The sequence below is a fragment of the Bacillus rossius genome (assembly GCF_032445375.1).
Source record: "Bacillus rossius redtenbacheri isolate Brsri chromosome 4 unlocalized genomic scaffold, Brsri_v3 Brsri_v3_scf4_1, whole genome shotgun sequence".
NCBI lineage: Eukaryota > Metazoa > Arthropoda > Insecta > Phasmatodea > Bacillidae > Bacillus > Bacillus rossius.
In genome coordinates, this window is record NW_026962010.1 from 8,857,352 (window position 1) to 8,875,199 (window position 17,848).

At 38.7% G+C, this 17,848-nt stretch overlaps 2 protein-coding genes across 2 annotated transcripts in view; one reads left to right on the forward strand and one right to left on the reverse strand.

The window, feature by feature from the left end:
• The first annotated feature begins 10,469 nt into the window (after positions 1-10,469).
• On the forward strand, positions 10,470-12,535 carry LOC134541712 (golgin subfamily A member 6-like protein 2). The gene is made up of 3 exons (XM_063385359.1): positions 10,470-10,632; positions 12,065-12,193; positions 12,387-12,535. Exons 1-3 carry the CDS (start codon positions 10,470-10,472, stop codon positions 12,533-12,535), a joined length of 441 nt encoding a protein of 146 aa, XP_063241429.1.
• A 149-nt stretch (positions 12,536-12,684) lies between these two features.
• LOC134541713 (sodium-dependent dopamine transporter-like) overlaps positions 12,685-17,848 on the reverse strand; it is a 110,846-nt gene continuing 105,682 nt past the window's right edge. Inside the window, 4 exon segments of the mRNA XM_063385360.1 lie at positions 12,685-12,801; positions 12,944-13,111; positions 15,239-15,339; positions 17,167-17,266. Coding sequence (XP_063241430.1) covers positions 12,685-12,801; positions 12,944-13,111; positions 15,239-15,339; positions 17,167-17,266 — 486 coding nt within the window.

The window sequence follows — 17,848 nt, forward strand, 5'->3', positions numbered from 1 at the left end:
ACCAAGGGCGTCTCACCGAACAGGCAGACCTTCGTACGTCTTAACCAGCGACTACCTAAAACTAGGAGTTTCATAACATGAAGGGTGGTGCATAGAACACGGAGGGATATACAGAAGTGAGACTCTTACAGTGGAAACTGAAGCCGTGTAAAAAAGCTCGGAGGGGAGGTTCAAATCCAATGTGTTAGGTTTATTAGATAAATTTAACTACTTGACTACTAATTGCTTAACAACCGAGATTTAAACTGTGAAAGAAACAATTAGTGCGACGCACCACAACGCCGAAATACCACAACGTCGAACGTACAATAACGCCGAAAACCATAACGCCGAAATGCCAAATTGACCACAACGCCGACAGCTATAAAACTGCTGTGTACCACAACGCCGAATTACCACAACGCCGAAATACATTAACGCCGAAAAATGTCATTGCAGTACTGCCACAAAGGTTAGGTTAGGTAAGATTAGCACACAAATTCATTCAGTTGTTTTTCATTTTGCTTTTGTGGCCCCCCCTCCCCGCAGCAACATTTTTCGGCGTTACTGTATTTCGGCGTTGTGGTACACAGCAGTTTTCTAGCTGTTTGTTGGCTTTGCGGTCAATTTGGCATTCGGCGTTATTGTACGTTCGGCGTTGTGGTATTTCGGCGTTGTGGTAACGACCCATAAAAAAAGCATGTTCTATATAAATGAATAGGAGATGCAAAATTTCTGGTATGCCACACCACAAAACATGTTACTACCAAAATAAAGTGAATTAATTTTCACTGGTTTGTTTGCTTGATAACAGCTTAAGCATTACTTCTCACAATCAATATAGATATGTTAGTAATCTATTATGAAAGTTACTATCTAGCGGATGGGCTCGAAACTACTTTTAAAAAACTAGGTCTCAGTCTCAGCAATTAGAGTTTCTCCCCCATGGGGTGATGCATATCAGACTGCGGGTTGTTTTCTTACGTATGGCTAACGCTAAACGTCTGCGCCCGTCTCGTTGCTGCGATCACTCATCCTCTCAACTACTGCAGTGATGCCAACTGCGTGGGAATTTCACATTTGTGTGTTACTGTTTGCGCCTGAAACTTTGCAGGTTGTGTTTTCAGATATATTTTCCTTAACAAAAATTTATTGTTTTGGCAAACCCTTTCACTAATAAATCTATGCCCCGCATTTTATAAACATTCGATAGATGTAAAGTTATATAATAAAAAAGAGGCTAACCAACATCTTAGGAATTCAAAGAAGAATGTTCAGAAGATAATGTAGGGGGAGAGAGAGGGAATGTTCGCATATTGGAAAAAAACAAATCTACTGGAGATAAATCCCTATAAATGGAGCAATGGATAAATCAACTCAAGAAATAAAATAATCATAATTAACAGAAAATATTATTATTAAGAGCAAGGAACACAATTGCAAAAAAAGTATAAAAGCTACGATTCCAATGGGAAACTGACCCAGAAGAAACAGGACTTACAATGACTGAAATACTTCTAGCATCTCAGCTAACATAAAATTTACAAGAGCATTCATTCAAAAAAGGCAATCCGGAGGAAGACACCGAACATGTGTAGTATTTGTATATAAAAAATAATGTTAAATTGGTTTCAGGCTGAATTGAAGTTAAAGAAATGATAATGTGACAGGGAAAATTATTGCAGTAGCTGAATTGTGACATAATAATGATTCTGAATACAAATAGAACAAAGCAAGAAACACTTAAATATAATATAAAATGAATACAGTTTAAGAGAAATACCATTGGATAAAAAACCCAAGAGAAATTTGGATGAAAGCAAATTAAAATAATACAGAAGACAGACTAGGAATGGATGGATACAAGAAAAGGAAAACGTTTCTACAAACTTGTGATATATTTAAAACAGTTTGAGATAATATAACTGATACTCCGACCCCACTAATGTAATTTCATTTTGAAGGTGATAGTTACACAACTATGGACTTCTGCGTAAGTTTCAGTTAAGACTTTGCTTTAAACATTACACTTATTATTTACATGACAAAGCGATATTATAATTGCTCATCCAGAAACACGAATCATGACTAGATCGAACATTACAGTTATGGATATTGCGACATACAAATATGAGTTAACCTAGAACTAAACTGCACTTTATTCGTAATTCTGAAAATCGAGATTATTGCAAGTTTTAATATGCAGGATGAGTCTAAATTCGAACGGCAAATTTCGGCGGTAGGTTCGTGACGACAAAATATTTTGAAAATGTCCATACGAGTGCTTCGCAGTAATGGAACACTTAAAAAAATTATTTGATTGAAAAATTTCGGGTAGTTTTAAGTCACAAAAATACGTGGAAAATATAGGTGTTACCTCCAATTATTTAAATGAAATAATTTTGCAACATCGACAAAATTCGCGGCGGTCGTAGGACTTCATTCAATTAAATATAATCCAGAAGCTAAGTGTACCATCTCTATTATTTACAATTAAATTGTAGCTCAGCTCCATCCTCAAAATCGGAAAGCAGACTTGGGAAGAACTTATGACTATAAGTCGCACATACGTTTTTAACTTATTTTGTCGAGACGAACCTGCAGACGGAAGTTCGTAGGTCTAATTCTGACTCATCCGTAGAGAGTTCCAAGATATATGATACTCTAGTTGGTTGGTATCAAACTGCTCTGTGTTCAGGTAAGGATACTACTACTTGGACACAGACTGCTCTTTCTCCACTGGATTAAGTGCAGTTTGATTCCACGATTCTTCCAAATTTCATCCGCCATGGCATTATTATTTTATTTTGCCAAAAGTCTGCTGTATGAAAATACTATAATGTGCAACATTAAATGGAGGAAAGCGATGCCAGGAACTTATTCTGAGCGGGAAGCAGCAGATAAATATTTTGTGAAAAAAACAATAACACAGAATCTATTTCGGTTTTGCAGACAGACTTTCATCACTGTGCTCGATGTATCAACTGGACATATTTATAACACATTTAATAAATTTGGATGAAAAGAGGGGTTGTTTTTGAATGGAGGCTGAGTATCAAGACAATAAAGAATGCGTTATGCAGTTAATCAGCTTTTTCAAGTAAGTATAATCGCATTTCTTCAGGGAAAAGGTAATCGAATGTTCCTACTAAGCTTTAGAGTTGAATATTGAAATATTTCAAACATCTTAGAAAGTAATATTTCTGTAGAAAAAAGACTTCAAATTATTTTTTATACTAATTAAAATTTTGGTTTTACCTCTCCAGTTCAGATATGTTCTCCAAATGCCTACAACTTTCAAAAATAAATTTTTCGGCCAAGAACGAAATAAAAAAGGGAACGTTAACAAAGTTCGCGCTAAAGAATTATTTGAACTATTGCGTGGCCAAGATCCATACAAACTGATAGTATAATTTAAAATTGAGAAAAACATTCCATTACAAAAACTACTAGTTTAAAGTGTGTTTTTTAAGGCAGTTTAATTTGTTTAGTTTTACAGGAGTAAGAGGTAGAAGAAAGTCAATTTTCTTCAGAAAGTTTAGCTACTTACATGTGAACTAAAAACAAGATCCCAAAATATGCAATGCAAGTACTATAGCTTCAGGAGTGATTGGAATGCACTGAAATGTGGATGTCTACCAATCGCCGTTACAATTAAATGTAACAAATCTAGATTGCCATGCTAAAAAAGTTACAAAATAAAGAAAAATCATGCGATGGACTTGCTGAAAAAACGCTACGGAAAATGGAGAAGTATAGGAACTCCAAAATTCTACGCTAATATCATTTATGCAAATCAGGAACTCAGGACAATAATAATATTTGTTTCATATAAACAGGTGCTAAATATGTATGTTGTACAGTAGATGATTTCATTTCATTATTTTTTTATTGGAAGAGAAACAATAATTTGTGCCTATTGACATTTTTTTTGTAAATAACATTTTATTTTATTTTATTTTAAATAAATACTAACACATGCAGTTGTACACCTACGATGTTAGAATCCAAATATTAATGGAAAACGTGATATTAATTTTTTTAAATTTATATCAAACTGCTGTTTATCCATAATTTATAGTCAAAATAATCTTTCTTCATGTTTAAGTAACTAACATTTCTTAGAGTCATCACATAAATATTACGTTAGTAGTTTATAATTACTATAAATATCTTACATTGTAATATACATTCGTTTGTTTAATATACAGTTTTTGGTATAACCTGATAGCAGTTATAGGTCTCTCCTGAAAGATCAGATTTGTGGAGAAAGTGCAGTTTAGTTCTAGGCAACTCATATATTCTAAAATAACGGACTGGTCCACTAACACCTTTAAAACACATCTAACTCTTACAACAATGCAATGAGATTAAACTTGATTTAAAATGTATAAAATACGTTACTTTTATGTACAAATATCAACATACTCAAAGTTTTCCAAATGGCTGTGTTTGGCAAACTTTAAGTTTTATACAAAATATATCTGGATACTCAAATAGTGCATGTGACCATTTACCACTCGAGTTTTTATGTACATTAGAACACTTTACAGTACTTTGGTATGTAATTTAAATACATAACATACCCCGACGTTTTTAAATAATCACTGGTTTACATAACTTTTACATAATATTTTGAAAACACAGACATTTATCGTACATAAAACAACAAATTATTAGTTCTAAGTTAACACTCCTTGCTATCTCATTTACAGATACTATGCTATACGTATTTGAAATATTTTATTCACAGACAAAGAACTCGTGGCAATTGTTAAATACAAAAACAGTTTAGATACATACATTTGATATTTCCATAGCAATCAATGTTTTACTGGTTAATATAGATTATTATTACACAAATATATATTTTGAGATCTTACTGCAACTAACTAATTCAACACACATATTATATGTAACAAAGAGTCAAATATACTGTATTATATGGAAATATATTTCTTTAAAATTGTTATTCTATAACATATATTGTGGTATATAATATTTCATTATTATATTCGATGTTAGCAGGAAACATTTAAGTGCGGTGCGACTTATTTCCATAGGCTATGAATTTTATAAAATGAATTAATACTTACACGATTTAGACACAGTAATTATTCCTACTTGAAAACACATGCATTCTAACTAATAAATCAAACCATTATACTGTTATTTAGACAAACTGCAGCTGAATAGACACTTATATTTTACTACTATTTCTTACGCGAATATATTCCATGAATTTAATGCTAGGGGTTGATTGTTTAGCAACGAAAAACTATGGGATAACATTATTTTAATGAATACAGAGTCAAATTTAAATGTTAATGTAGTCACACACTAATTTATAACGGTGGTACGTAGGTAGGATGGACTCTGAAACAAAACAAAAAAAGTGAAAATTTGATTGTTACAAGATTTTTCACTGACAGAGTTTATTTGCCTATATTTCACAAGTATTTGCATGCAGTCTACTTTCATACTTAAATCAATACCACCTGCTTAACAATATACATTTGCAGTTAAGGCAAGGGTGCAATCTATTTATTCAAATTACAAAAAAAAATCTGCATTTATATTAAATGAGCACTCTGCTGTGGATTTCACTTAGGTTCAGAAATTACATAAAAGGAGACGTAATATAATTAAAATAATATAAAATTATTATTACATTTTGTAAAAAAAAAATTGGTTGTCTGTAAAGTCGGTTTACGGACGATAGTTTAACGTGACGTCATAACAAAACATTGATGAAATGATTGCATACTTTTATGAATAGAATTGAATAATTTTTATTTTAATAATAAAAGAATAAATGCTTGAAATTATACCAGTAATCAGATTTTTAAAATGCCGAAATTTTTGTTGTAATAAGCAATGAAAACCACATTAACTTTTCACTTCACTTTATAAACAGTCGACGAAGCAGTTCACGTGTATATGACTTGTAATTAATTTAAAAACTGGCGATTAGCTATAAAGTTTAAATATAATTATGAACAAGTTTTCATATAAATAAACTGTAATCAAATATCTATCATCAATTATATGAATCACAATAATTTTTTAGTCAATTGTAACATAACCTATTATTACTGCACTCGCCGACAGCGTAACGGAACACAGCGTAACGGAACAATGAGCGTAACGGGATACAACGTAACGGAACAATGTGCTTAACGGGACAATTTTTCGTGCGTGCAGCCGGCGTTAAGCGATTTATTAGACGTCACGTCAAAAAACACCATGGAGTTCCCGGTTTTAACCCGACTAGGTCATTCGATTAAAAATGGTGACGGTTCCTTCTTCCACCGAAACCACTAGCAAACTGACCTCCCACCACCAATGCCAAGGGATATATTACATCATACAGTATGACGTCATAGTGGCCATCTTGTTTCATCTGTTGGAAGGTGCTGCCGACAAATAGTTTTCTTCTAGAGGCCGTGTGCCTTAATATTTTAATTTTTATCATATAGAGTGCAAAACTATTTTATTTCCAGGGCACTCGTCATCTTTAAATTTTTCGCCATCTTGGAAATCCGAAAATTTAAGATATAATTCGGAAAAAATTCCATAAATAATTAAAATTTACTTATTAAAATAACGATTGGTTTGACCACCTCGGTTCAATCCTTTCTGTTGGTAAAAAAGGCAACTTAAGGAAAAATCACTTATTAAAAATACACGGTGATACATCCTAAAAATTGGCAAAATTATTCATTTACCAGACTCCAGTAAGCCGATGGTGACCCATTGACCGCCTTAATGGAAATTCGTAATATTTGACCTAGAAATTAGGAAAAAAAAATTCCAAAATCATTAAAAAAAAATCACTCATTAATGTACTAATTGATTCGAACTATTCATGTCCTGTGTTCGAACCTTGACGGATGCAAAAAAGTTAAATGTCAGAAATCCTTGGGTCGAAGATATTTCTTGAATAAACAACGCAAGACCTGTACAACCAAGCTGACCAAAGATAATGAGGACGGGTCTACAACACCGTAGAAGTGGAAATAATGCAAAATATTAGGCAATTACAATAATTACGAAGAATGTAAAAATGCTAGTGCTATAAATACTATCTAATATTTTGCTAATGATTTAAAATTGAAAACTAACGGATAAAGTAGCATCTTCATGGGAAATAAAAATATATCTACACCTAATTATAGTTGAGTCCATGTAATTATGAACAATAGAGAACGACCTGAGGCTGACAAGATCGAAGATTGCGATGACACTTTTGAGGCTGACACGATCAAAGACTGTGATGAAGCCCTGATACCAAAACGATGGAAACGTCGTGATAAAATAAATTATTTTTATAATGCTTACGATGATCACTGGGTCGATAATGGTATTAAAACTATTTATAATAAACCTGCAAGGAAGATGACAGCAGCATAAGAGATTGTTTGTACATCATGGGAAGATACTAACACATTGGTTGACCATCTGAGACTACTGATGGCTTCGCTATGTGCAGGAAACTATTCGAACCTCAACGATGTAGTCATCATACTCAAAGATTTGAGGGAAGCTGTCTACATTCAATAATGACTTGTTTTACTTTCATGTGAATAAAATTGTGTATGTGTGTGTACATATATATAATTGATTTAAAAAGTAATTGTTTTATTTCACGAAATCTGATTCGTAACTAATGCTGAGTTCTAAACATACATATTTTAACTTAAAGAAGAATATATCATCAACAATGACTAACTAAATGGAGAGTAATAATAAAGACAATCAAACAATCGGGGCAAGTTTGATCTAAATTAAATTGAATTTATTTGCAGCCAAAAGCAATTTGAGCTGTTGGAGCATTTAGAGATATTGGAGCATTTGCAACAATTGAAGCTGTTGGGGGCACTTGGAGCGATTGGAGATATGGAGCAATTGGAGCTGTTGGAGCAAAATACTTTTGGATCCAATGCCTTTTGTAGCCAACGACTTTTGAAGTCAATGAATTTTAGAGCTAATGACTTTTGGAGCTGAAGACTGTTGCAGCCAAAGACAGTTGGAGCCAAATACATTTGGATGCATGTATCATACTGCATCTTGCGCCCGAAAGTATCCTACTAATGAGATCGTATCCTACCAAGTTGAATTTTCGTACAAAAGTGTGCCTTTTTCGTTAAATGTGCTTCCTTTTTTTAATGTACTTTCTTTTTGACGAATGTTCTTTCTTTTTAGAATGTACTTCCTTTTTGACGATGACTGAGCATCGATAAGTCTGTACTCAGGAAACAAACTGCCTCGTGGTGCTGAAATGACTGGTATATACACCTAACATTAAACATGATCTTTTTAAAATATTGATCGCATATCGGTGTGTAATAACTCTTGGTTCGGAGATGCTTGACTCGTGCGCATGATTCTGTACATGAACTGTTTAAAATGTGTGCCGAGTATCGACGAAACATACCTCTTGGCTACTGACTGTATGTGTTTGACAACCTACTGGGCGCCTGGCTGCCAACTGAATGTGTCTGGTCACCTACTGGACATGCGTTCCTGGCCACTAGGTTACTTTTAGACATGGCTGGCCACAGAGTGATGTGCCAACAATTGTGCTTGTCTGTTCGCTGACTGGACATGCCTGGCCACCAACTGAATGTTTCTGGCCGCTGATTTAATGCCTTGCAGCTGTCTGGAAGTATCTAGTCAACAAATAATAATTGTGCCCTGTTAATCGACTGCAATTTAGAACTGCCCTAAAAACACATGTCAAGGCATGTAAAAGTCTCGGTTCGCCTTCTAAGAAGACTGCAGAAAACGAGTAACGATTATGTTTTGCTTGTTTTTTTTTTTTACTTGTAAAAATAATATATTAATTTTCTTTTTGTAATTTGTTGTTTTATTTCTTGATCCTTTCACTCTAATGGTATTTTAAATCTAATTAACTTTTTTTGCATCCGTCAAGGTTCGAACTGAGGACAATAATACATCGAATAAATTAGTACATTAATGAGTGATTTTTTTGTTGATATTTTGATACTTTTTCAGAATTTATAGGTAAAATATTGTGAATTTTGAAAACGGTGGACAATATGTCAACATGGCTTACCGGAGACTGATAAATGAAAAAAATTAAGCCAGTGTTTTAAAATGTTTCACTTTTTTTTAAATTTATGATATTTCCTAACTTTACAATTTTCTCACTTAAAAGGGTCTAACCGATTTGATCGATCAATCGTTATTTTAATGAGTAAATTTTAGGATTTTTTTTTCGAATTTATATCTTCAAAATTTTTAGATTTCCAAGATGGCGAATAATTTCAAGGTGGCGGGCGCCCTGGCAATAAATTATTCCTGCACTCTAGAGAGTAAAAATTAAACTGATATGGCACAGTACCCTCCAGCAGACGAAAACAAGATGGCCACCACGACGTCTTACAGAATGATGTAATATATTCCTTGCCATTAGTGGTGGGGGATCAGTTTTCCGGTGGCTTCCTTGGAGGAAGGATACGTCGCCATTTGTAATCAAATGACCTCACTGGGTTCTAATAGAGGACTTCATAATGTTTTTTATCAACATTTTATTAATACATTTTTTTTAATTTAATTTTTTTCCCGAATTTCTAGCATAAAAATTACGGATTTTCATTATAGCGGCCGTAACCAAAATTGCAACGATACTGGCCGAGGTCAAGGTCGAGGTAAAAGCTCCCCTCCAGATGCTTATTGGAGGCTTGACGACGGGTCATTTAGTCCTCAATGGAGAATTATCAAGTTCTGAGGCTTTCTTCAATGGGAAATTTTTCCTCAAAGTGGGAATTATTCAACGGAATAGGGACATTAAAAAAAATTTCCTATTTTTTTGTTCAGTTTTTTTTTGGTGAATAATTTTTCTAATAATTGGAAATTTTTGGCAAATTTTGTAGAATTTTTAGCAAATTTTGGCAAATGTTGAGTAATATTTTGGCAATTTCGGCAAAAATTTCAAGCCATGTTGAAAGGTTAAGGTCAGGTAAGATGGCCGCCGTGGCGTTACAATCCAAGATGGCGGCAGCTCCTCGACCGAACTTAGCTTTTCGCGAGAAAGCAGCTTCCGGAAATACTATTATATAGTACTAATTATAATTATTTTTCGTAAAAAGTATCGAATTAACTGTATAATTACTGTTCTTCTAAAGTAACACATTGCAAAATTATAATAAATTACTTATAAGATTACCTTTAACGGAAAAGTTCACAGGTTCTTTTTTTATGAAATAATGTATGAATTAATAAAAATAATATTTTATCAACTGTATTGCATGGTTATGAGAACAGCTATCTGCTTTTCGTAGTATAGCAAAAGTTGTACCTCAAAGTTTTCACTTATGCAGCTACGATTTGATCGGAGACACAATCCGCCAGATCTAAATAACATTTCCACTCCCGCTCTGGCTGCATTGAATGTTAAAATCATGGATGTTACTGTAGGCAGGGAATTGAAAACATACATACTGCAATCTTTACTTTGATGTAGGATGCATGATGCAGGAGGCAGGAGGCAGGAGGCAGGAGGCAGGAGGCAGGATGCAGGAGGCAGGATGCAGGAGGCAGGATGCATGATGCAGGAGGCAGGAGACAGGATGCAGGATGCAGGATGCAGGAGGCAGGATGCAGGATGCATGATGCTTGATGCAGGAGGCAGGAGGCAGGAGGCAGGAGGCAATATGCAGGAGGCAGGAGGCAGGAGGCAGGATGCAGGAGGCAGGAGGCAGGATGCAGGAGGCAGGATGCAGGAGGCAAAATGCAGGATGCAGGAGGCAGGATCCAGGAGGCAGGATGCAGGATGCAGGAGGCAGGATGCAGGATGCAGGAGACAGGAGGCAGGATGCAGGATGCAGGATGCAGGAGGCAGGAGGCAGGAGGCAGGATGCAGGAGGCAGGAGACAGGAGGCAGGAGGCAGGGTGCAGGAGGCAGTATGCAGGATGCAGGAGGCAAGATGCAGGTGGCAGGAGGCAGGAGGCAGGAGGCAGGAGGCAGGAGGCAGGAGGCAAGATGCAGGAGGCAGGAGGCAGGATGCAGGAGGCAGGATGCAGGAGGCAGTCGGCAGGAGGCAGGATGCAGGAGGCAGGAGGCAGGAGACAGGATGCAGGATGCAGGAGGCAGGATGCAGGAAGGAGGAGGCAGGATGCATGATGCATGATGCAGGAGGCAGGATGCAGGATGCAGGAGGCAGGATGCAGGATGCAGGAGGCAGGATGCAGGATGCAGGATGCAGGAGGCAGGAGGCAGGCGGCAGGATGCAGGAGGCAGGAGGCAGGATGCAGGAGGCAGGAGGCAGGAGGCAGGAGGCAGGATGCAGGAGGCAGGAGGCAGGATGCATGATGCAGGAGGCAGGAGGCAGGAGGCAATATGCAGGAGGCAGGAGGCAGGAGGCAGGATGCAGGAGGCAGGAGGCAGGATGCAGGAGGCAGGATGCAGGACGCAAAATGCAGGATGCAGGAGGCAGGATCCAGGAGGCAGGATGCAGGATGCAGGAGGCAGGATGCAGGATGCAGGAGACAGGAGGCAGGATGCAGGATGCAGGATGCAGGATGCAGGAGGCAGGAGGCAGGAGGCAGGAGGCAGGATGCAGGAGGCAGGAGACAGGAGGCAGGAGGCAGGGTGCAGGAGGCAGTATGCAGGATGCAGGAGGCAAGATGCAGGTGGCAGGAGGCAGGAGGCAGGAGGCAGGAGGCAGGAGGCAGGAGGCAAGATGCAGGAGGCAGGAGGCAGGATGCAGGAGGCAGGATGCAGGAGGCAGTCGGCAGGAGGCAGGATGCAGGAGGCAGGAGGCAGGAGACAGGAGACAGGATGCAGGATGCAGGATGCAGGAAGGAGGAGGCAGGATGCATGATGCAGGAGGCAGGATGCAGGATGCAGGATGCAGGATGCAGGAGGCAGGATGCAGGATGCAGGAGGCAGGATGCAGGATGCAGGAGGCAGGAGGCAGGATGCAGGCGGCAGGAGGCAGGAGGCAGGATGCAGGAGGCAGGATGCAGGAGGCAGGAGACAGGATGCAGGATGCAGGATGCAGGAGGCAGGATGCAGGAAGGAGGAGGCAGGATGCAGGATGCATGATGCTTGATGCAGGAGGCAGGAGGCAGGAGGCAGGATGCAGGAGGCAGGATGCAGGAGGCAAAATGCAGGATGCAGGAGGCAGGATCCAGGAGGCAGGATGCAGGATGCAGGAGGCAGGATGCAGGATGCAGGAGACAGGAGGCAGGATGCAGGATGCAGGATGCAGGATGCAGGAGGCAGGAGGCAGGAGGCAGGAGGCAGGATGCAGGAGGCAGGAGACAGGAGGCAGGAGGCAGGGTGCAGGAGGCAGTATGCAGGATGCAGGAGGCAAGATGCAGGTGGCAGGAGGCAGGAGGCAGGAGGCAGGAGGCAGGAGGCAGGAGGCAAGATGCAGGAGGCAGGAGGCAGGATGCAGGAGGCAGGATGCAGGAGGCAGGCGGCAGGAGGCAGGATGCAGGAGGCAGGAGGCAGGAGACAGGATGCAGGATGCAGGATGCAGGAGGCAGGATGCAGGAAGGAGGAGGCAGGATGCATGATGCATGATGCAGGAGGCAGGATGCAGGATGCAGGATGCAGGAGGCAGGATGCAGGATGCAGGAGGCAGGAGGCAGGAGGCAGGATGCAGGCGGCAGGATGCAGGAGGCAGGAGGCAGGATGCAGGAGGCAGGAGGCAGGGAGTGCTCACCGGGGCTTCACACGCTCTCGGCGGTGGGTGACTGGGCCAGCTTCACTTGCGTGGCTTCCGTCTGCACGCCGTTCAGCGCCGTGGGCTGGTGGTCGCGCCACGGCGTCGTCAGGTGCTTCAGTCTCTGCGGGCAAACAGGCTCGTCCAACTCCCGCACGGCCTTCCCCAGCTCACGAAACTTTTCAAAAACACGAATCCTCACGAAAATCTAGGTAGAGTACAAAACTTCTGTCTGATCCCAGTATTAGTTTCTCGCTGAAGGTCACCTTAAGGAAGGGCCCCGGCGTGATGACGAGCAGGTAGACGGCCATGCAGGGGATCATGGAGACACTGGAGCCAGCGATGACCCAGCCCAGCACGTTGGCCCACAGCGGGTACACGTACTGCTCGTAGGACAAGGGCTTGTAGTCCACCAGGCCGTACACGATGATGAACTGCGGGGCAAAGACGACAACACTAGTAGGAGGAGCGATCTGGTTCTGGATCACACATTCTCTTTTATCCTCCTCTTTCCCCTGTCTCTCTCCCATTCTTTCCCTCTGCCACTTTCTCCCTTCCTCCGGCTCCTCTAATTTCCCCCTCCTCTCTCTCTCTCCACTATTCCTCTCCACCGGCGACAAGAGCTCATAGCCTACCAGGCGTACATGGTGGGGCAGATGAGACACAACAACACTCGCTGGCATGCACCTGCAATCACCCTCTTTACAGACACAACTCACCTGCTGCAGTATGCAAGTTTAAAATGTCAAATTTTTAATGATATATTGCTTGAGGTTGTTAAAATAAAATAAAATGTGTGCATGATAACCCACGATTGTTCAGAATAACGATTAACAAAAGTGGAATATTGTAATACTTGTAAGTAATTTTTATATCTAGTAATAAATATCGTAGGCTTTTACGACCATTGGCTGGATTTACCTGGCTTCTAGTTTTTAGCTGCATAAGGCCACTTTTTGTCCAGTCGATGATCTGCACCATATTTGTAAAATACCTTAAACATTGGTTGAAATGCATGGGTTGCCTCGAGGAAACAGTTTTAAAGGACTATAGTATTTTTTATGAAACTTATTTTGTTTAACGATCGAGATTATAATTCCTACTTTTTAAGCAACATCAGGCATGATCGGGCACCAGCTCTACAATTACTTGTTATGTCGCAGCATGCCATTTCCTGACGGTTAATAACTCGGTGGTTTTAGTACTGCCAAAGAAATGGAGAACGGTGCAAGGTGTCAAACGGGTGGTGAGATATTGTGAAATGTAAAATCACAATGAACACAGCGCGAAGACAAGGCTGCACATCGCAAGAGCGAGTATGCGAATGCCCCAAATGCCATGAATGGCAAGTTTTCGCAGTCAGCAAGCCTCACTGCCATTGTAAATGATAACTCTTCGAGGAAAGTGTATTTCACCACCAGCTTGTTTCACCTAGTCTTCGCTCTAGCATCTGGTTTCATGATCGCACCAGGCATCGACCCTCAGGAAGGCTAGTGTCGTTCGTCGAGCGAATGTAATAGTTTGAGCTTAACTTCTCAACCGCATCAGGGGTCATAAGAGACTATGAAGGGTGATAGCTGCTAACAGAGCTCGGAGGAATTCAATGACAAGAGAATGGGATTATCCGAAGGAAACTCAATGGCACAGCAACAACTGTCATATTTCTCTCTTTCAAAAGACCCGGCTCGCCTTGTTGGGAGGTGAGCAATCCAACCACATCGACCACCATGTTTCCTGTTTGTCGATCGAGCCAAGCAATTTAACATCACGCTAAGAATGATGGCAAAATCAAAACTTATTCAGCCAAACATCACGATGCTGAATGACACAATGCTAACACATCGTACTAGCGTTTGGGCGTGACCCCAATTCGAATCCCGATTCCAGCCATCCTGATATTGGTTTCAAAATAATTTTCCAAATTTATTCTAAGAAAATGCTGATATAGTAATTTACCATAGGCCACAGTACATTCTTTCCCCAGCTGTGTTAGTTGTTTCCATTCATCTTTAACGACTTTGTTGAGATGCAAGGCTCACACGGAAAATCAAAGCTCGTTAGCTATCCTCTAAGCGATTTACATTTTAACTAGTTTATGATATGCATATCATTATTATTTAATTAATAGGTTGCATAATAGAACACACAGATATGCTCCACAAACAATTAGTATATATCAATCAAGAACTCATATCATGTGGTTACTGAAAAAATGGTAACTAACAGAAATAGGTACACATATATTGACAACAATATAAATAAATATATGGATAATATATTGACAGATAGCCTAACACTTGCAAACTTTGTTAATGTCTAAGACATCCAATAGAAATGTACTATGAATATTTGGCTTCTTCCCAATGAAGAAATTGTTTTGTATACCTTATAATATGGTAAAAAAAATTACATACCAACTTTTCCCCCCAATAACTTCACGATATGCAATGTGCAGATTTGATCCTATTTTAATTTACTGATTATTTTTCAATATTATCACCACCTTATCTCTTTGAGCAACATAATGTAATATAATAACAAATACTCGCTGTTGCACTCACCATTAAAAATGCTGGTGCTACAAATTTCCAACAGACTCTCCAGTAGATTCCTGGAGAGAAGCCCACCATATCTCGTATATCGTCACAGAACCTCTGGGTGCCTGTACAGATTTAGGATACTCATTGACATGGCACCTTCTATTGTAAGCTATTTATACCAATTAATTTTATAGGAATTAATTAATGCAGCTGTCTCATGTAACTTGTCTGAAACTGGACAGTTTTCAAAAGTAGTACCAGTTTTCTATGTATCTTTCTACCACACTGCAAACACTGTAAACAGTGTGACAATTTTATGTTGTTGTCAATGTTTGTAAATGTAAAACAAACATTATATATGAGATGCTTTGAAAGTGATTGTTGTGAAATGCGTACAATTGGCACTACTTTTAATCTGTAAAATTAATTTAAGTTATGTAACAAAGATTTTAATTAAACACAAACTTATTGCAATGACAGTACATTTATTAAAGGTTGGCTAAATGAGTTACTACTCCAGTCACTAAACCTGAGTTATGATACAAATTATTTCTTATGGTTAAACAAATAGTAAATAATAATTTACGTAGAGTGGTAATATGATTCTGGTTTTGGTACAAACTTTAAACTCAATTTACCACCATTTGAGAATTTGTATTTGGTTTATTATGGAATCAGAGTCTCCAGTTGTGCCCCGAACAGTTGTATCTGTGATGAATTAAGGGCTTTGCGCTCAATAGCTCCTTGACCATTAGAGATGGGCGAGATTTGCAAAGGCATATGGAGAGCGATGGGTGGGGTAATGGGAGAACCCTGAGAAAAAACTTCAGGGTGCCTAAATGATACAGCTGTCTAGTACAATATTGGTTTATTTATATCGATATTGATAGATAACTATTATTTATTGTTTTCATATGTTCTAGGTAGTAAACCTGTCTGTGACACGACAATAAACTAGTTGTTCAACTCCAACTTTAAAGAACATAAGTCGAATTATGTTTTCAACTTTTTTTTGTGATGCATCAACAGCCGAAGCTTGTCGGTAAAATTCTAACTCAACATGTATTATTATTTTAGCCTTCATGACTCATCGCCTGTCAAGATAACAATTGCGGGAAGAAATCAATTGCGAAATATAGTTAACAACAGCTATACAGTTTTTTGTTTTGCATAATTTCATGAATCCACGAAAGACCAGAACTAGGCTGGCGTGCGTGAAGCCCAATGTTTTTACAACAGCACCAGCTTGCTCAATTTTAACGAATGTTTTTGATGGTCGTTTGGTTTGATCTCAACAATCCGTTATGATTCATACTTGTAATTTATATTTGCTTATTCGGTGGCCAGGTGGTTCGGAGTCCAACATAATCTTGAAGGTCACATTGCAATAAGCTGGGTGTATAAACTATACAAAAATAAACCTCACGATGTAACAAATTAGTTAACCACATTTTAAAATACTCGTTTATAAATATTTTGCAAGATTCTAACATGCTTCTATAGCACTGCTCATATTTCAGCTTGTAGCATTCCAGCAAGCGATTCCACCTTCCATATTTGAAGAGAATTTATCTAGATATTTTTGAACATAGAAACTTATGTGTCTTGAAGGCCAATATTAAATTTTATAAAATCCAAAGTATTCTTCACTTATTAAACTTTCCCACAGTGATAGAAAAGAAGCACTTTAAAACAGAATTATTAATAATTTCACATTTTTCGAAAAATATGAATTACTAAAGGAAACCCAGGGAAGAAATTTTTTTTTCCAAGTTCTGATATTTTATAGTTGTAGTGTTGGTAACGTTTCATGACTTTCGTGGTTTTATGAAGGACTGCGCTTCCTTGTGTTGGTTACATGCTGCGTGCTTGCACTGTTGCGCTGTTGCGCAGTCGCACAAACCCAACGAACAAAGAGAGTGCGTGTGCGCGGGGTCGGACCACGGTACCGTATATCCACGACACGGCGATGCTCTCGAAGAAGACCGCGAACAACATGGAGTAGCCGGCAGCGTAGCGGTCCAGCAGGTGGAAGAAGTAGAAGCCTCCCTGCAACAGGACAAACACAACATTCTCCAAATATGGCGCGTTGGTTTACACAGTTTTTAAGCCATGACTATTTATAATGGTACATCTTATCTCTTGTTATACAGCATTTTGTAGAAAACATTTTCGCGAATGCCACAGAAGTCAAGGAAATGTGTAACAACCACGGCAATGTCATCTGTGGCCATGGCACAAACCAGAGTTCACAAAAGGAAAACTTTATAATATTAACTGTTTAATGAATGTTAACAAGTTGGGCAGTATTTTAATGAAATTTATGGTTGAAAATCAGGTCAAAAGCCGGGGTTCAGTATTTTTAAAAAGCCTTTTTTTTCTTTTTTTCTTTTTATCGGAGTCATTTAATTATATAGTTTAAAATTTTGGTCTGCAAATGGAATGATTCATTAGTCATTGTAGCTGCTCAGGAAGCGAATTCTAGTGGCAGGTGTGAAAACTATGCTTGATTCACATGAATAAATATAGTTGAAAACACAACTTATGTATATTCATTATAATCAGCATTATTTTAAAGAATTCCACATTTTATTTCGTGTCAGATTTTCGTATTGTAAGTTGACGTCGTAC

Coding starts and splice junctions, on each gene's coding strand:
- LOC134541712 (XM_063385359.1), top strand. CDS start 10,470: ATGCATGATGCAGGAGGCAGGAGGCAGGAGGCAGGAGGCAGGAGGCAG. Junction 10,633..12,064: donor CATGATGCTTGATGCAGGAG/GCAGGAGGCAGG, acceptor TGCTTGATGCAG/GAGGCAGGAGGCAGGAGGCA. Junction 12,194..12,386: donor CAGGATGCAGGAGACAGGAG/GCAGGATGCAGG, acceptor GGCAAGATGCAG/GAGGCAGGAGGCAGGATGCA.